This window comes from Pseudopipra pipra, chromosome 6 (genome assembly GCF_036250125.1).
Source record: "Pseudopipra pipra isolate bDixPip1 chromosome 6, bDixPip1.hap1, whole genome shotgun sequence".
Classification (NCBI taxonomy): domain Eukaryota; kingdom Metazoa; phylum Chordata; class Aves; order Passeriformes; family Pipridae; genus Pseudopipra; species Pseudopipra pipra.
In genome coordinates this window covers 59,603,270-59,623,560 of record NC_087554.1, presented here as the reverse complement: position 1 = coordinate 59,623,560, position 20,291 = coordinate 59,603,270, and the positions used below count along the sequence as shown (strand labels likewise).

Here is a 20,291-nt window from a genome sequence, read left to right as displayed (position 1 = left end):
GGACCTGAAAATTAGGAAGTGACTGTACGAGGGTTGCTCATGTAGTTGTAGTTCAGGACTTCCTGCATCTGCATATTGCTGAAGCCTCAGACTGTGCCCTTGCACACAGTTTGTTCTGCAGGAAACCTGTCTTGTTCAGTCCCAAAATAGATGTCTCATGTCAGTATTTCAGAGTGGAATAAATCAGAGCACACGGTGGGGCTTTGTTGTGTTCACTTGTGTCACAGTTCAGTCTCGTGGCTGTGTAATCTCTTCCTTCCGTTCCACATCAGGGCTGCCAAGCAGAGCTGACATTTAACTTGCACAATGTAACTTGACGTGGCTTCGCTCGTGGTGGGTGTCAGGGAAGTGAAGTACAATTTGTTATTTGGAGCAAAGGATACAGGACTTTTTGTCTGTCATGTTCTATGCACTTTATTCCCAGAGTAGGAATTCCTACTTTATTTATTCCTACTCAAGGAATAAAGTGCATAGAACACGACAGACAGAATTCTGTTGTATTGTTTTAGTTTTTTGCTTGGTTTAGTTTCAGCTTTAAAACACCAAACAAACCATGTTCTTTGCTTACTTTTGTCGTGTGTCTCAGAGTTACACAGTGTCTCACTAGGCACTGAGTAAAGCTACAAGGAGCTGCTTCTCTGAGGAGAATTAAAATTGTGTTTGTAAGTGAACTAAAAGCAGGATTTGGCTTTTTAAACTGTATTTACTGTGGGCATCCTGCTCAGGTTTATGTATGAGATTCAGGTCTTATTTAAGCATCAGGATAGAAATAAAATTATTTATTATTAATTATTCATCTTGTAGAACAAATAAGAAAATATAAAGAGGGGGGAGAAAATCCTGCTATGTGAGATTGTTTCCCATATGCCCAGAGAAAGGAAGAAAGATGCAAGTTTCTTGGTGCAGGATTGGCTCCCTCCTTAGGAGTGGAATTCAGTGAAATAGGACTCCTCCTAAAAACAAAGAGTAAGTGCACAACAAAGGATAAGTGATCAAATGATTAGCCAGAGGCTAATAGGAATGCAAGGGCAGAGTGACAGATTGGATATTAGGAAGAAATCTGATCTGGAAATTAATTCAAAGCTTTCTGCAGTGGGGACTGTAAAAGAACCAGTTTTGAAATCTTCCTGAAGGACATAAATACGTGCAAATTCTGACTTGCTTGTGTATAAAGTATTGTGTCATACAAGAAAGAGGGCTAATGGATAAATAAAGTTGAATTACAATTTAGCAAAGCTTTCCTCTCCCTCTTATTTTTTTTTTTTTTAAATTTAGGGTGAAATCTGCATCTGCCTGCAGCTTAGTGTGAGAAACTGTGTTAATTTACTTACAAATTCTGGTGATTTAGAAATATGCATGCTGCAGCCTTCTCTGTGGTTGGATCTACATTCTGTTGTGTGCAAACAGGAGAGTAAATCAGGACAGCAGATAAATAGCTCACCAGGCACAATCAACAGCTATATGTCAACAGGAAAATGCACTTGAATATTGGAAAAAAAAGTGCTTTTAATTATGAAGAAGTGAATATTTCCTTAATTAGTGATGTGCCAAATTGGTTTTAATTTAACCTTGTGGTAGGTAGATGTCACTTTGTATTAATGGAGTTTGCTTTCTTTATAGAGACCACGTTACCTTTCTTCAAAATGTAACAGTAACTGCTGTAGGACACCAGTGTCTGAGTCCACACTTCTTTTCTTTTAAGATTCAAAACGTTCCTTAAAAAAAAACCCAAACCAAATATCAGCTTATGTAAGTTTGCTGATTTACCTTTCCAAGATGTATGTTTTAATTTTAAAGCATTAATAAATATGGCATGGTAAAATTCTACAGAATTACTGAGTACAGAACAGTAAAATTTGAACACAACAGAAAAATTTTTGTCAAGAATTAAATGCAACTAAACTTTTATTGGCAAGTTACTAAAATTACTGGATGCTGAAGGATGGAAATTAGTTTCATGTAGGCTTTGATATTTGTTGAAGCTCTTTGTAAAGCTGATTTTTCTGAGTAATTTTCTGCTAGTTTTTAATTCATTTAAACACTTGCTGCTTACATGAAAAAGTGACATGAACAGTGTGTGAAGGTGTCAGATTAGTGTAAGTTGTAATTTAATAACCCTCCCATTTATGCCTTTGATCATTTTATGTAGTAAAGGAGAAAACTGACACAGTGAAGGGGTTTTTGGATCTATGTGTTTGTATCATTGCTTTCTGCTGAATAGAATTATAAGCACTTAATTTCAAGTCAACGCTTTTGTAGGAGTACCTAGTAATTTCTCTTCTGATTGGCAGTTCCTGTACATTTTGCACTTGATGTTGTTGCTGGGATCTTCTGGCTGGTGGGTTTAGCATGAGAATCAGGGGTCTGTCACTGATAATCATCTCAGCTCTGAGGGCCAAACTTTGCAGTGTATAAAAATCCCTTTGAAGTCCTATTCTTTTATATAAATTTCTGTCATATAATTATTTAGTACAACAGCAGTTGAACAACACTAAAAACAGAGTCATTAAAGAAGCCTGTTGTATTGATAGAAATAAATATTTTTTACTCTCATTGTTAATAATGTCTTGTGAAGAAGAAGGAGGGGTCCTGCAGCCTCGTCTGTCTCTCACCCGTAGGTCTGTATTGCCAGGTAAAAGGTCAGACCTGTGTATTATATCATCTTGCCTTTTAGTCCTTTGGATTCCAAGACTCACATTGTAGCAGCCTCTTTGGAGGCATTAGCTGACATCAGTGCAACACTCGGGGACTTGCAGCTATTTTTAAAGGAAGTGTGTGAGAGAATAAATTCTGGTTCTGGTGCCGTGGTGTCTAATGCACAGCTGGGATGTTCCAGCCAGAACCACGCTGGTTCAGCCCTGCTGGCTGCCACAGCCAGAGATGTTGGTATTCCTCTGCTAAATCTGTCCTGCTTCTCTTTGCAGCCATGTCATCTTATCTGTTAATTGTGAAGTCCGAGCTTCCTGGGGCTGTTGCAGGATTCTTGAGTGGAGCCGAGAGCGGGTAAGGAAAAACGCTTCATGTCATGCACTCTGTATTTGTCCTGAAGGAAAAAGCAGATCAGGACTGCTGAAGGAGGTGGGTGCTGACACTTCCTCTGATCTGAAAAAAAAAAATAGTTATTTACAGCAGTTGTTGGAATATAAAATGTGTTTGGCAAGTGCAAGTGTTCTACTGCACACAGAGTGGGATTCTTTCCTCATAGCCATTTCCCATCAGACGACCTTAAAGTCAGTGGCAAAACTCCATCTACAAGAATCTCCCTTCTGTAAAAATTTAAAAGGGGAAGCAGGATGGAGAGGAGGAGAAACATTTAAACTGCTGTCATGTTATCACTTCACATATTTCAAAACCACAGGACAAAAAACGGCAGGCGTTTATATTTAAATATTTTGTTGTCTTGCTCTAGTAATTGGACTTGTCATGGGAAAAATGCCAGGTTTCCAGACTTGGTTTATGATTCCTTGACTTGGCTCCCAGTAAAGAAATGATTCTTTGCAGTTGAGCTGTAAAGCTGTGTGTAAGGAGTGTGTCCCTCACGTTTCCATCAGAACTGTCGCAAGGAATCTGTGCCTGTGCTAAGGCAAACACTGCAGCTTCAGCACTGAAATACCTTGTTTGAGTTCTTCCAGTGCTGCTGTTCCAGTCCACTGTCATTCATAACAGTGTATCTTGGATGGGGTTACAGCTGTTTTTCCAAATTGCTATTTTCAGATGTTTTGAGCTCAAAGCTTTCTCTGGATTGAAATGTGCTGAAATTGTCTCAAGGCTGTGTGATGCTTGTATTATTCCTGAATGTTGTGGGTGAATTTTAAGTGAAATCAGTTTGTTAAAAGGTACCTTAGTTAATTTTATAATTTTTCACTTACAACTTAGAAATTTTATAATGAATTTGAGAAATGAACTGTGGTTGTAATCTTGCTTTCTGTCTTTCTGCCCTTTTGGCCCTTACAGTTTTAGTAAGGTTTCTGTTGGTTTTCTTTTTTCTTTTTTTTTTAACTATTATATTTTATGTGTGTATGTAATTTTTAGACTGCTTAATGTATCTCTTCCAGCTGTGGTAGTCATCAGCTTTTCAATTGGGTGCTATAACCTTCTTCAAGATCATACATTAACCCCACTCTCCATACACACTGGCCTTGAGCTCCTGCTGTATGTGCTGAATGTGTGTTCCAGTCTGTCAGTCCCCAAATTTAGTATCTTTAAATCTCTTACTACTGGTTTTAATTTTATGTCAGCTCTGTTCATGCAAAGTGACTTTTCCCAGCAAAGACACACTTTAAAACAAACAGCTTAAGAAAACTCGTAGTGGGTAGAACCCGGAGGTCCCACATGTTGCTCAAAGGATTTTTTTGGTCTGGAAAAGGCAGCATGAAAAACTGCTTTATTAAGGTGGCTGTGTGATAATGCACCTCAGATCCTCTGGATGGGAACACTGGTGAAGGCACAGACAGGTTACAGTGCTGAAGTGGTTCTTACAGATCACCTGGGCTGTGTCATCCTCAGTGCACTGTCAGCACTGCTAACACCCACGCTTCTTCCTTCGCTGAAATTACAGTTTGAGGTGGGAATGAAGTTCAGCTTTGCATTTGGAAAGAGCTGAGATTGGCCATAGGAATCCTGACCACGGCTCCAGTGGTGATTGGCAGCCCAGGTCTCATCCAGTTCCTGCCTCTGTTAACGGGAGTTCTTCCACTGATCAATATTTATTTGACACGATTTCCCTCCCCTAATACTTGTCCAAGCAAAGTTTTCAAGTGCAGTGGTCAAGCAGTGTTCCAGCTACATGCACACAGCTGACCTTCTCTGTATGCTCACATCTATATTTTATTTCTTTTGCCATATTACTGGCCATGGTGGGTCACAATCTTTTGTTTCTGTGGATTTCCCCACAGATGTTAAGTGTACGTTTTTTCCAGCAGACATTTTAAATTGTAGGCAATGTTTCAACAAAAATAGGTAATCAAATATCAAGCCTAAGAAACAACTTATTTATGCAAAGGGCATAAATATTGACTAGTTTAAATCAACTTCTTTACCTGGATAACTTGTTTCCAGATGTGGTTGCACAACTGTTCTGTTTTTAAGTCATTATAGCATCTGATACACTTCCATTTGGTGCAGAATTTATCTTTAAATGTAGTTAGAATGTATCAAAAGTGTCAGCTAAACTATCTGTGAAAGTGCATAAACCCTCCTGAGCTGTACATTTGGGAAAACCATTTAAAGAATGTTTTGTGCATTAAATTGTTTTCCTAGGTAAAGGTTGGCGGGTGTGTGTGTGTTTGAAAGGCTCAGAGCCAGTCCAACACATCCTCGTGCCTTTTTAAAAACAAACCCACACAACATGAACACTTGCTGATTGCAGGTGGAGATGTTTCTGTGTGCATGACAAGAATTCCACATAGTTTTGATGACATGAACATAGTTTCAAATGAGGATTGTGTTAAAAAGTTGTAATTTGTGAGCCCTCTGCTAACATTTAATGACCCTGTCAGAGGATGTGATTGATGCAATTAAGTTGTCTTGCTTGTGTGTTATATAATTGATATGGACTGAGTAAGATCCTAATTTAGAACATGTGAATATCTTGTTCTGCTGAATTCAGGAATGAAATTAAAGCGATTTATAAATGTCTGCTTTCAGTTAAAATACGGAGGAGGGAGGAGAAACATCTGCATGCCAAAGCATTTTCAGTAGAGTCGAGGATTTATATTCTGTATTTCATATTTGGAACGCTTTTATCATATGGGATTAAATCTGCAGATCAGATTGATTTTAGAGGCAATATCAAAACATTTATTCTGCTTTTGGAAAATAAGTGTATTTTTACAACAGTACTTTGAGGAGAAAATGGGTGTATTTTTTGATAACCAGGAAATTCTCCCCTATTCAGTTTTTTTGAGGTATTTTTCGGTATAAGAATTGGTATTCCAGAATTAAGGAGTTTACAAAATTGTGTTTTCTCCCTCCCATCACCTCATTGCCATTTTCCTCTCTCTTTCCCCCTTCACTCACAGTAAAGTAACCAAAATAATTTCCTCTCTGTCCTGCTGAGCTTGTGAACCTTGACAGCAGCTGTGAGGTTGCTGCGTGTTTAGAATCAGGAGACTGAAACAGAGGTCCCACATGCACACATAGTGCATTATACTTATGTCTGCTGCCATGATGCTGTTCCTCCTGATGTGAACATCCACCATACTGAAAAGAAAGAAAAAAAAGGAAAGAAAAAATGTAAAAATATGTGAATGCCAAATGACAACAACGTGAAGAATAAATACTACAGCTGATCTTGGCAAAGTTGCTTCTTCACTGTAGCAGTAGGAAACTTAGGCTAATGATACACTTTTTGGAGAATGATGTATTTTAACTAATTTTTAATACAGACATTGTCACCTAATGGTCATTTTGGTTTCGATTTGGTGAAGATGCCCTCAGCCTTGAAATCTCTCTGTTCACTTCTATAACACAAGTGGCTGCCCAGGATGTACAACAGCAGTTAATATACCTGTAGGATAATTCTTCTTTAACGCAGGTGTTATGGTACTTTCCCTATGATAACTTGAGGTGCTGCCTGTTTATTAGGTGCTAACCATATCCTGGACTAAATAAACTGGAAGGTCAAAGGTCAGGGTGTTTATAGGTAGTAAAGTTGGAGGCTGATGTGCAAGATGTTTATCAGTACAGGATATGGTTATTGCCAAGTCAGGGGAGCCACTCTCAAGATGTTTCTGTTTCTTAACAACTTATCCATCTGTGCTCTCCTCAGTTTGGAGGTGGGATTTTTTGATGCTTCGAACAGATTTTAAATGCACGAGGACTTCACGTGCCTCTACAGGGCTTTTTTATTATGTATAGTTTTATGGTTAAATATTATAGCAGATTTCATTATCATAGTTTCAGTCTCTTTTGTCCTTTAATTTTTGTGTGGATGTATACAAAGAATGAGTGATCACTTTGTGCAAAATTGAAGAACATCCTCTTCATTGCTGTACTTTCTTATACCACCTCTGGACAGGAAACATAATTTCCAAGCAGCTGAAAGTTTATTACCTTGTTGTTTTCTTCTGTTGCTCGAATACTACAGTGATAGCTGTAATGAAACTTGGGTACAAGAGAAAGTTGATATGTTCAGAAAATGTAACTGTGTTTCCGAACAAATAGGTTGGATAGCTGAGATTTCTGTCTCACACCTCTTGGAAATGGTAAGGAACTAAGGTCATGGAGAAGTAATAAACTGGAAGGGAAGCTCAGTAGTGAGTGGGAATTGATGTTGCTGTTTCTTCCAGCAGTGTAAATACACACCTCACTGTAATCCAATTTAAAATACATGTAGTGTGCTCTGTAAGTACTTCTGTTGAAAATCCGTAGAGTATGAAATCCCCTTCCCTCTGATCACTGCTGTGAATCAGGGCAGGGATTTGCATATTGTGCTGCTGAGAAATAACTTGACACACATCAGCCCCCTGATCCATGCAGACACTTGCCTGTGGAACATTGCAGTGCTGGTTAGTTTGGGATGATGCTCTGCCCCCTCATTGTCTGGGAGCTCTGTTTTATATCACAGTATAGAAACTAGGAATACAAATTCATGTGAATTGTGTGTGAGACCGGAAATGATTTCTTTTTCTTGTCCTAGTGGTTATTTTGTCTAAGATCACAGTTCTAAATGAGAACATATTTTATAGGACTCTTGAGCTTTGTATCAGTCCTAAATAGATTTTCCAACAGGTCTTGGTACCTCGATGGGAGGCTGCTGCTGCTCATTACTTCAGTCTGCATTGTTTTTCCTCTTGCCCTTCTTCCTAAAATTGGTGAGTAATTAAAGGAGAGAAGCGAATATTGTTCTACTTTAGTAGCAATTACCATTGAAGACTTTAAAACCTTAATGGGTTATTTATTTATTTAAACTTACACGGGGCTGGTGGTGCTGGTGACTGCTTAAGTGGTAGTAGTGTGTTCTGCCTTCCAGCCCTGCCTAGTTAACCTATTACTTGGGTTGCAGTAGTATTTTGTCTGCAATACTAAAATAAAATCTTTACAGCAGAACATTAAAGAGCTGCATTTACTTACAGCATGCCATTAGTGGTAAGCCAGTTCTAATTCTGCCCTACAAAACTACATAAATGATCTGTGACAGGCAGTTGGAATGTTGTTATTCTGAGTCCTAAGCCCCAGATACCAAGCACTGTAATAGAAAACATGCCTAAAATGTAAAGCTTTAGCTGTACATTAGGATCACTTTCCTTATAAATTCTCTTTTATTTTTACTGTTATTTTACAGGCTTTCTTGGCTACACAAGTAGTTTATCATTTTTCTTTACGGTGTACTTTACTCTTGTGGTAAGTCAAAAATCTCTGCACAGCTTATCTTCTTTTTTTTTTTCTTCCTTATTGTTTGAATGTTTTCATAACACTGTTTTGAAATTAATTGTCTTCCCCTCCCCCCTTAACTTTTTATGTGAAATTTAGAGTTTTCCTTAAGTTCAGTATGTGCTTGCTTAGACAGATTACATTTGTTTTGCTCAGGCTTAGAAATGTGTATGAACTTCCAAACATGTGAAAAGATTTAAAATAATTATATTTTGGGCTGGTAAATGTAACAATATTTTTGTTTTGCTGACAGTGCAGCAAAGGGAGCTGGCACATATATTTTTGTTTCCCTACTAGCGGAGGAATGGAATTCTGTTTTCTTAGCTTCTAACTATTACTTACTGCAACTAGTGCAGAAGAAAATTTAATATACTCCAAATAAATTAAATTTACATGTATAATGGAGTGACAGAGTTCAAAAAAAGGCAAAGAAAACTAGAACTTCATTAAGGCAGTTTACAAGATTCATTAATACGTCAATGACCTTATTCTTCTTTCCAGCTGAAAGGAAAAGTTCTTTTCTCTGAGCCATATGGGGGCTTTTGACCCTGATGTTCACCCTCTCAAGGCCCCTGTGAGGTAGATGTTTCCAAATATCAAAAGTGAGACCTGCTAGGCAGATCTAAGAGGGAAAATGTGCCTTTAAGTTGCACTATTTTTCTTTTTACAGGGAAAAAGTGTGCTAATGCACATGTGTAATATGTCGTAGAACCGAGCAGCTCTCACTCTGTCATCTCTTGGAATCTTTTTTGGGAGCCTGGCAAAATGTTCCCCCTCTCCCCTGTCATTCTGGCTTGCATTGACTTGCATTTAATACCTGTTTTACAAAGGGATAAACAGAGTTGAAGGCAAGTTGAACAAACATGCCATCCAGGAGACCAAGGCAATCCATTAGGAACTAAACCATGTGATAAAACCAAACTTCAAAGCTGTCAAAACATCTCCCTGGGGTATCCCTGGAGAGCTGCAGTGTTTGTAGGACCTTGGGAAGTATTCTTCTTAAGATGAACATTGAGGAGCAGCCACAGCCCCTCCAGAGCTAATGGAAATTAATTTGTAATATTTATAAATTACCTTAACTTTTGACCTCTCCCCTAAAATTTATCTTTAAGAGAAAAAAAAAAAGAAAAAAGAAAAAAAGGGTAGAAAAAGCACTAACTGTAGTGCTGACATAGGCCTTTGACTGAAGCTAATTGCAAGGGTTTTAAAACCAGTTCAGTTCCTGGATTTCGATGGGAGTGTGAGGAAAGCTGTTGTAATGGGTGGATGCATTTGAAAGCAATTTTGGCCCCTGAAAAAGCAAATGTGTAAGGAAGACTTGTGTGCAGCCATGTCAAGCTGGGATGATTTAAACTAGATTTTACTTTTGATTGTCTATCAAAAAGAGGGGTAGAAAGTACTAATGAAGGAGCACAGACTACTGGATTTCTTAGGAGATGGTTCAGTTTGTGTGCTTACTCTTTGTTGTTAAATGACAAAGGAGCAGCCACAGTAAATCTAATTGAGGTCAAAATTTTTAAAAGCCGTTACAGATATTTAAAGAAAACCAATACTCTTCACAGAATAATCTCTCCTACTTCTTTAGGCACTGAAAGTCAAAGGCATTAAATGTGGTTTAGTTTTCATATCTAATTGCTTTGAAGTGGGTGATATGTGCTGTTGAAATGGTGTTTTAGTTTGCACACTGTTAATTTCTGTGTGGCAGATATGTTTTAATTTGTTCCAGAAGAAAACTGTGTTAGTCATATGGAAGTGATATAATTATATTTTGCATATACAGTAATTCTGTGCCTTTTCAAGTGCACACCATCTGTTCAGCTTTTTGCCAGGAAGCCACATTTTTACTGCAGCCTGCAGAAAAGAGAGGTCTTGGTCAGTCTGGTCAGTGAGTGCACTGAGCAAAGGGCTGGAGACTTCTTTGTTCTGTGCTCTGCTCTGGGGCTTAGGCAGCTCACAAATTTCCCCTCTGTGCTTTAGTAAGCTTCAGTATCTTCAGTGTCTTTTCCTTTGAAGCCAACATACTGGTCCTAGTCCTCACTAGGAAAAATTTGCAAACACTGAGATGAGCTGATCTGGGAGATAAACAAATACATATTAATCAAAGCCAGATTCTGTGAGGTCCTGAGCACTTTCATTTCTGATTGTTGAATACTTCCCTGACTTCAATCCTTAGTGAAAAGAAATTATGATTGGTAAACTTCTTTTTTACTGCCTCCCTTCTTGCTGTGTTGAATACTGGTGAAGAGTAAAGACACATTTTGTGTGTGTGTGTGTGTGTGTTTGTAGACAGCATTATTGGTAGCTTGTTCAACAGAGGTGTTAATGATTACTGATGGTATTTTTCTAAATCTCTTGTTTATGTTCCCAGAACAAAATGTGATGCAGATTGGGAACCTGCCATATGTAATGAATGATGTTATGCACTCTTTGCTGAGTGCTGTCAGTACTGCTGGAGTAAAGAGGTTCCTGTTTTCCCTCTGCAGGATATGAAAAGGCAACATCACTGAGAATATTAGAACACTTTGAGCCTCTAACTTGATTTTTTAGCAGTGTTTTTGGTGTGGATTTAAAATACCTTATTTCCACTAGACTTTCTCTTTATTTTTTATTTTTTTTTACTTAAAACCAAATGTTTGTTATACTCAAAAGAACGTTTATGTGAAATAGGCTTAAAGTTCCAGAGGAAGGTTGTGCTGCCTGTGTGACTACTCAGCTAATTGGGCTGTGCTGCCAGCTTAAAAATTTCTTCCTGTTGGGGGGACCTCATTAGACTACAGTTGGAAACCCAAACAGATTTGAATAATTAAGCAGGTGGGCAAATGTAAATATAAATTTTAAACACACCTAATGCATTTTATTTTGTCCTTTTTTTTTTTAGTTTCCATTTCTTAATCTGTATTACATTTATTTTAGAAAAACTTTGTTCAGCCTTTTAGGTTCGGCTTGGCTTGTCCTCCCTCTGCAACGTTTATATATAACTTTGCTCTTTAGCTGGCAGGAAACCTTGCCCTCACCACTGCCAGGCACATTTTACTTTCCCCAAACCTTGCCCTTCAGCTCCATGGCCCTTTTCAGTGCTCAGGAAGCCTGTCCCAACTTTAGATGACATTCCCACAAAGCCGACTACTTTGGAGCCTTCTCCTGCATTTCCCCTATCTGGATGCCTTTAAATACCAGAGAGGCCCAAGTTATATTTTAGTGTTTGGCCTTTTCCTCCTTCTCCCCTTCTCGCTCTTCAGTTGAATTTCTTGGTGTACCCCCAGCACGTCCCTGTCCCCTCTCACACCCTCCCTCAGGTGAGGGTGCCGTTCCCATGGCACAGAGGGAGGCACTTCAGACAATCAGTAAATGGCATAAAGCAGTGCCAGTTTACTGTCAGAAACATGACTGGAGGATTTCCCTTGATAATCCATTTTCACAACGTTTTCAGGCTACCATTGAGTTCCATACCTTGAGTCAGTTGTTCTCCTTGTGCAGTCCCAGACCTGTGATATTGCCACAATGCACTCGCAGTTCCCTTTCCCCACATTTTGTCCGGAGGTAACATTTGTTTGCTTCTCCTGGCACTGGTGACAAGAGGGAGCATCTAATCCTCTGGGAAACACCACTTGGCAGCAAGCAAAATGTGGTTCTCTGAGCCAGGAGAGGCGCTCCCTTCCATGTTATTCTTCTTGTGAATCCGAGTCTTTAATTAAGTTTTTAATTATTTGCTCTAGGCTTCAAAAGAATTATAACCTCTAAAGCCAGGCAACTACAATAGGAAATTAATTAGGGTCGAGGAGAGCAATGCAACTATCATTTTAAACTGGGCTCCTGAAAAAGGAGGTAGCATTTCTTATTTTAATTTCCCTTTGATTTTCAGCCCTGTTACTTGGCAGTCCCTAAACCAGCAGGGTGTAGCTAAAGGCCCAATGACATTCTGGGACAATAATTGCATTTATTGTTTTTCCTTTGCTTTCTAGTCCAAACCATATGTTTCTGCCTTTTAAGATTAGCCCTAGGCTCTGCTCTATCTCTGTTTAGGGCTTGTCTACTTAGGGCGCGAGCCTGGGATCGCCAACACAGCAGCTACTCCGTACGGGAGGCCCTTGGTGTGGAGCCCGGGGAGAGTGGATGGGGAGTGCTGGTTGTATTTCAGCTCATGTCAGAGCCCATTGCAGTGCCCCACCTCCAGATCCCCACACCATAAGGCTGCCAGCTGTGCAGAGGGAGCAGCTGGATGGAATGGCACTGACAAGCTTTTCTGTCAGAATTTCCTTCTGGCGGCCTGTCTGCCAGGCAGGCCTGGTAATTTACTGTGGGTGTGGCTCCCTGCTGTGTGTTCCAACAGGCTGATATTTTAGCTACGTGTATCTAAATTGAAAACTGATTTTTAGGTTATCATTCACACATCAAATGTCTGCTGTCTTTGCAGGTTATGATTAAAAAATGGTCGATACCTTGTCCTCTACCTCTGAGCAGTGCCATAGAGGCTTTACAGGTAAAGTGCCCTCTGTTTTGAAGTTCTAATTTTACTAGTAAACTGTAATGCTTTTTTTACATTAACACTTTCAGAATGGCTTGCAATTTAAATTCCTTCTTTTATTAATCATCACAGAAACTGAAAAGTTTCATGTCTGTGGCTTGGGCTTATTCTTTCATTATGCCTTTTTTTTTTGTGTTTATGTTTTACAGGTTTCAAATTCTACTGGGGATTGTAAAGCAAAGCTCTTTCATCTTTCAAAAGAGGTAATCTCTATTAACAATACGTAAACTTAAAGGGGGGGGGTGGTTTTTAAAAAATTGGGGTTTAAGCCTTATCCAGGGTAAGCTGTCCTTCTGTAAAACCAGTTATAGGCTGCTGAAGTATTTCCTATACCTGCTGCCAAGTGTTATCCAGTCTCACTTTTTTTATATATGAAGGCTGACTGTCCAAGTTAACATTTATGAAAATATTTTTCAAGTATGACCAAAGAATAAAGTCTAACAGATGCAGCAGTGGTCATGATGCAATCAGATCAAGCCAGCTTGATGTGCCCTCAGCTGGAAGTCACTGATACTTGGCTGTAGGTACTCTCTTAGTTCCTGGCAAGGCAGAACAGGTTTCTTGACACTACCTGGACCTAACCTTAGTTTTTCCATACCTGAAGCTAATTCTTCAGGACTCATGCAATTTTGTGCATCTCACTGGGTGCCAGCTCTGGTATTTGTTAATTAATGTGGCATTTAAATCATGTCACCACCCATCAAGGCTTGCAGGAGAGCAAGTGTCACGTGGAACCCTAGTTGCTGTGGGGTGAAGAGGAAGGGAAACAGGTAAGATTAAACCTGGGATAGCCCTGTAGTGGGATTTAGGAAGGACGTGGTTGCATTTATCTGAAAAAAACAAAATCCACCCTCCCAAGAAAAAGGGAAGGGGAAAATTAAAAAAAAAACAAACAACAAAAAAACAAACCTTGGGCAATGCACCCATGAGACAAATGTTATCTGTAGATCAAAGCAGAAATGGTGCTTTGACCAGAAACATCTCCTGTGAGATTCTGGCCTTTTGTCTGGCCTTCTGTGCTTTGAAGAATCTTGGGACTCACCTCTAGTTCTTTTTTAAAATTGGCTTTATCAGTAGAAAGTGGCATATCCTCACCAGTATGGGCCTGATTATGTCAGCACAAGAGTGTTGTAGTTCAGTTTGTTCCACTTGGCAATTGCAGCAAGCCATACTGGATGATTCATCTCTTTTATTACAAGTTTTTGGAATAATAAACCACTAATTGCGTGGTTGCAGCTTTAATTACATAACTCTCTTAAACCTTCAGATGCCAAAGCATGTTATATTTCCTGTTAATACTTATATTTCATGCTGCATCCAAATTTTTGTCAGGGAGTGATAAAACAATGAAGTCAGGATGAAGGAATCAGCAGTTTGACAGGTAGCTGTGGATATTAGAATTTAGAAAACTTCTTAAGGAATTTATTGAATGATATGCTGACTCTGGGGCAGATCCTACTCTTTCTACATAAGCAGTTGGCTTCAGTACAGCCAAAAAAGAATCTTGCAGGTTTTGGCCTATAGACAGCATGACTTCTCCTGGTGATAAAATAGTGAGCTGTGACCACTTGAAGTGATACAACTTGAAAAGGTCCAATTTTGTGGGATTTTTGTGTTGTGGAGATTTATCTCAAACCATTAATGTGGAAATATTTCCTCTGACTTCCAACACTTGAACTGAATTCTGAGTTCATCCAGATATTTTTCCAACCAACAGTCATAACAAACAACTTACAAGATGTTTTTCTTCTATTTTAGAGTGCTTATGCAATACCAACCATGGCCTTCTCTTTTCTCTGCCATACCTCAGTCTTACCCATCTACTGTGAGCTCCAAAGGTAATGTATGAAAACACTTGAAATACTAAAATATACTTATAGCATTTTTGTAATATTTTCTCTAAATTAATCTTCAATAATTTTTATTTTCAAGTCAGTGCCATCAAACAATGCTAACTAACTAGCTTTCATGTTTTTGGGAAATGTGCAGTTTTAGTTTGTACTGACTTTTACAGGAGAGAAAAGTAGCAAATATGGTTCATCAGTGTCAGTTTATTGTCCTGGTCTGGACAATCTCGAGGACAAGAAAGGTCATTTGTTAAGGTACCTTAATAGTAAATTTTTGTTGCTGTAACTGAATCTGAATTTAGCCATATCTGATGCAGTGGGGTTTTTTGACTCAGATTCTGTTCCTTGCTCTGAATAGATATCATCCTGGATAAACCAAATTTTGATTTAAAAGATACACTGGGATGTCTAAATTCCCTACAAGATGGGTACAGTGTTAGTTGTCTGCTTGAAAAGTGCTCTTTAATTACCAGTCTAAAAATACTTTTAAACCCCCTAAATATTAGTGACAGCACAGAACTCAGCAAATACTGAGTGGCCATAAATTAAGACAATACTTCTTGTGAAAGTCAAGGTGCTCTGTAGATGGTGCTGTGTTTAATTGTCCTCAATACAGATCAAGAGCAACACTGATTTCCTTTTTTTTTTCCATTTTAGTCCATCCAAAAGTAGAATGCAGAATGTAACTGTCACAGGAATTGGCCTGAGTTTCCTAATTTACTTTATATCTGCTCTGTTTGGGTACCTGACATTTTATGGTAAGTGTGTTCTTCAAGTATTCTTTAGAATGAAAGTTAATGATAAATGTCTTCTGCCTGGAATGCTGCAGGCATTGATACACTTGGATCCTCAGAAGTCTCGTTCCTGTCAAGAGTTAATAATATGCCCAACACTGCACAGTATTACAGTCTCACTGACTTCTCAAAGTGTAATATAGCTAAACTTCCCAGGCTTTATGCCCTAAAATGATACACAGACAAGATATTGGTTCCTAAAGTGGAGCTCCTGGTCTGTTGATGCTCTCTAAGACTGTGCAATTAAACTGATTGCCACTATATCTTGGATTGTATAATTGCATAATTCCCAGTTAAATGCTGGGAACAGATTTATCATAGTCTGTAAGAAATTTTGAGATCCAGTAATAATCTGCTTGTCCAACAGGTTTGAAAGGTCTGTTCCAAGGCTTTACCTTCTACCAAGAGTTATCACTTACTGACCCTGTGTTTTGTAGTCTCTAAGTAGCACTGAGGCATTGCCTTTTCTGAGAGGAATTTGACCCACAGCAAGCCAGCCCTAATGCTGAGAAGGCATGGAGGTCTGCAGCATGTTTTTCCCATGGAAATCCTTATTTGAAAGGATTGCAAAAAGTGCCTTCTTCATGGTAACTTAGTTTCTAAGTGTAATGTAAAGACAAACTAGAGAACTCCAGAAAAAAAAAATGACAGAGAAGGCCTGAATCACAGGATTTCCCATCTGCTTCTGTGACTTGGATGCAGTGAAGAGCAATGACAAAAGACTGGGGAAGGATTTTAAAAATTTAGGAGGACAAACTATGAGCTGGGTCTTTCAGCACATACTTCTGGTTGTCAGTAATTCGTGTTACATGTTCCTGAGCCAGAAATGTGTCTGTTTGATACATGAACTGCACCAAGAAGTGCCCATTTCTTAGTGATATTGTCGACATAGTGCTTGATGAAGTAAATGTACATTTTTATTTCCAATCAGAAGAGTGGGTGGGGTATGACACTTGCCCTACCAAACTCTACAGACACCTTTCATTTGCTGTAGAGTTTAGGTGACAGTGTGCTTCAGTACCAGTGTAATAACTCTGCATTTGGGCTTAAAAATGCTTCTGTTACAGTTTCTTAGTTGAGTTTGAACATAGATGACTTTGTCTGTGTGACACTCTTGGCCAAATTTCCCAAGTGCACAGAGAGATTTCAGACCCCTTACCTACATAGTGGCCTTTTTTTAAAGGTCCATCCCAACCTTGGCACCAGTAGGTGAGTGTCTGTTTTATATAGCAATGTTTGTGTCCTGTTCACATAACATCACAGTGGGGTGCCTTTTCCCAAGAACTTTGGCTCTGTGTGTCCTGATGTAAATTTGAGTTGTGTGCTTTGCTCCAACCTGCTGATTCTGGAGTAGTTTCATACGAATTCTGTCACATAAATGCGTCACAGTCATCTGTGAGGATTCTTCTGATGTCTTCTGAAAGCTGACCCTTTTTATGAGATGATCACATGCTAATCTTTATTGATTGGAATGAATAAAAATTCCTATAGGAGACAGTAAAGCAGTAAGACAAAAGCGTTCTGATTAGGATTTCCTCTCCTTTCAGAGTGTTTTATATTTCTCGATCATAGGGATGGGATTGTGTCTGAAAAAGCACCAAGAATATTGGCTTTCAGCAGCTAATAATTCCAGATTTTGAGGGAATTTTGTACCTTTATCCCACAAGTGTAGGTGTATGTCTGAAAATATTCCCTTGATACTCAGAAACCTTTGAATAATTATATGGGGAGTCTTAAAGCCCCTAATAGTGTATCAGCCACTATTACTGTTTCCTGAGTGATTCCATGTGGTTTGTTGGAAAATTTTGAGTGCAACTCTGGGGGGTTCAGCAGCAGTGCAGGATAACCATCTGTCTCCAGGTGAAATCTCAATAAGAAGGGGAGGAAAAAAATGGGAGAAAAGAACAGTCCTGGAAACCATCCCAGTTCTTGTTACCTTCACTGTCATGATTGGGACAAGACCCTGTCTTGACTGTAACCTTTTATTCTGTTGCACTGGGAACATTTTTAGTTTTCTGAAGCCTGATTTCTTTTAGTAATTCTTAGACTCAAGAGCCTGAAGTGCTGGAATCAACAGTGGATGTCTGTAACAGGGTTGTTTTGTTTGTTTGTTTCCCCTTGCATACTTCTTCTCCTTTTCACTTTTTGGTTGCCTTTTTTAACTAACTTACTTCTTTAAATAGAGAGAATCTGTTCCCTGGTCCTGAAACACCAGCCTGAGAAAATGTAAAACATTTTATTTTAAATTGAAAACAAAAGAAGAGTTCCCTCTTTGAAATGAGACATGTTTCCTCTCTCTGTGGTTCACATGGCTTCTTCTGTTTTCTGTGAATTTGAAACTTCACAGGGTGACTGGACTTTGGAAATTTTGGTCCATTCTGAAGTCCAAAGAAAGCAGGAATGCCAAAACCAAAAAAAAAAAAAGTCAGGGCAGCAAACTGCTTTCATTGCTCTCTGACTTTTGCTGTTAAGTTAGGGAAAATTTTCACCTTAAAAGGGCAGTGGTTAAAGGTGAGGAATTCATCACTGATTCATCCCTTTTTGGCCCACTGAGGCTGTTTTTCCTTCTCTGTGCCATCCAGCAATATATTGCTACCCACAGCCGGTAAAGGCACAAACACCAGCAGAGTTTCTTCCTTCCTTTAAATTAGAATTGCAGCTTGAAATTTTACCTTGCATTTCTGGTGGAAAAAAGGAAATGCAATTCAGTCAATTTAGCAAAATTTAATTTGTTTCTGGCTTCTAGTTCAGCCAGAAGACTCTGATGTTGACTGTTTCAGAGACACACAACAAGTTCGACTGTACACTTGGGTTCATGTTGCATCATCTTTCTTTTTTATGCTGTCTCCTTTATATTTTTATGCTCTTTTTAGGCAGCTTTGGCTTCAGCAGAGGCTCTGCCCGGACTTGCCTCCTGAAGTTTTTTCATTTTTCTGAAGATTATGTACTTTTACTGTATCACTGATGCCAGAGTGTATCTGAATCCCCCTTCTCACTGTGTTAGTCACAGACAGATGGATCCAGCTTAATATGCCATGTAAATTATCTTAGTCCTAAAATGATTAATAAAGCAATTAATTTTTCTTGTTTCCAGACAAAGTGGACTCTGAATTGCTACGAGGTTACTCCAGGTACCTGCCCCATGATATGGTCATCATGACTGTTAAAGTAGCCATCCTGTTTGCTGTGCTCTTGACAGTCCCTCTAATCCATTTCCCAGTAAGTACTCCTGAGTGTTCTGAAGCTGGCAGTGAGCACTGGGAATGCTAATGCTTTGCAGAGTGCAATATTTGAGTCACATCTAGTCTTGTGTATCTTATTCACTTGTCAAGTGATTGATCAAAGACCACATATTTGCATATGTTCCATGAAAGCTCCAAAATAACAACTAACCACTAAGCTAATTTGTGCTCTTGAGACAGATTTCAGATTAAAACTAGCCCACAGCATTGTTTTTAATTTAGAGAATTCAGAACTTCTAAAGTTTATTTAGTTTGATTTTTTTTTCCCCCTTAAATTGAGTTTTGCTGACTTGGTTTTTCCTTTCTACCCACGCACACACACCCCCCCCAAACACACTTATACTTGAAACTCAATTTAATTGTAAATTAAAAACACACATTGACCTATTTCACAAAAAAAACCCCTACTTTAGTTTATCAATACCATGGTAGAACTGACAGTTCATTCAGTTATGACTAAAAGAAACTACATGTGTAGAAATATTGTATAGATTATGTATCAGTTGGCAACATACTGACATTTGCTACCAAGGATGTTCAGAGAGACAAAGCACTATCACCCAGGCCTTCTTTTGTCCCTCCAAAAAAGGAGTAATTCCTTAGGACTAATATCCATGTGATAGATCTTGCTTTAAAAAAGTAATAAATTAAACTCTATGCTGCAGAAAGACAAAAGCATTAAACTATTACTAAATTTTTGGCATTTTGACTCCTAAAATATTCTTTCACATCTGGGTTGGCATAATTCCTAATGTAATGAAAGTGAAGTAAGATTAAAATGTATGTGTGTGTTTGTGTTTACCCACACAATGTTTCTCTTTGTGTTGTGTAGGCAAGGAAAGCTCTGTTGATGGTATTTTTCTCTCATCTTCCCGTGTCGTGGATTTGCCATATCCTTGTCACTTTAACACTGAATACAATTGTTGTTTTGTTTGCAATGTACGTGCCAGACATTAAGAATGTATTTGGAGTAGTTGGTAAGTTCTCGTGGTGGTTGGTTTCCTTGGTTTTTATTTCAGCTTGAAAAAAATTCAGTATATGATTCCGTAATGCACTTCAGTCTCCTCTAAGGAAATTCTTACTATCTGTTTTTTAAAGGTTCAACCACATCAACGTGTTTGCTTTTTGTATATCCTGGACTATTTTATCTTAAACTTAGCAGAGAGGACTTCGTATCACCACAGAAACTTGGGGTATGCTTTTTTTTTCCCCTCATGTGCACTAATAACATTTAAATAGGCTCATTTTAAATGCATCTTAATACACTCTAGAGCACACGATCCAAGGGACAAAGTTCTTGTTGCAGCTCACAAAATCTGTGAGCATTTTGTTTTATCCTTTGTAGTAGCTCTGGTTTTTCTGAAACTCCTTCTTCACCAGGGATTTCTGACAAGCAGTGTGTCCATGTGCTGGACCATTGATCTGAGCAAGTGCCTTTCCCTATAGTTTTCAGATGTTGACTTCTAATCCAATTTCTCCTCAGTTTTTACACGTTACTCTGATGTTGTGT

At 38.7% G+C, this 20,291-nt stretch overlaps 1 protein-coding gene across 5 annotated transcripts in view; it reads left to right on the top strand.

Annotated features, from left to right (window-relative positions):
* SLC38A6 (solute carrier family 38 member 6) overlaps positions 1–20,291 on the top strand; it is a 41,961-nt gene that overhangs the window by 16,540 nt on the left and 5,130 nt on the right. For 2 of the 5 annotated variants that reach the window (XM_064659440.1, XM_064659442.1), the window contains exons 6-15: positions 2,925–3,003; positions 7,732–7,814; positions 8,285–8,343; positions 12,788–12,853; positions 13,048–13,101; positions 14,657–14,736; positions 15,403–15,503; positions 18,634–18,758; positions 19,614–19,758; positions 19,880–19,974. In XM_064659440.1, the coding sequence (XP_064515510.1) occupies positions 2,925–3,003; positions 7,732–7,814; positions 8,285–8,343; positions 12,788–12,853; positions 13,048–13,101; positions 14,657–14,736; positions 15,403–15,503; positions 18,634–18,758; positions 19,614–19,758; positions 19,880–19,974 (887 nt within the window). The other 3 variants (XM_064659441.1, XM_064659444.1, XM_064659443.1) reach the window with 3 other exon arrangements.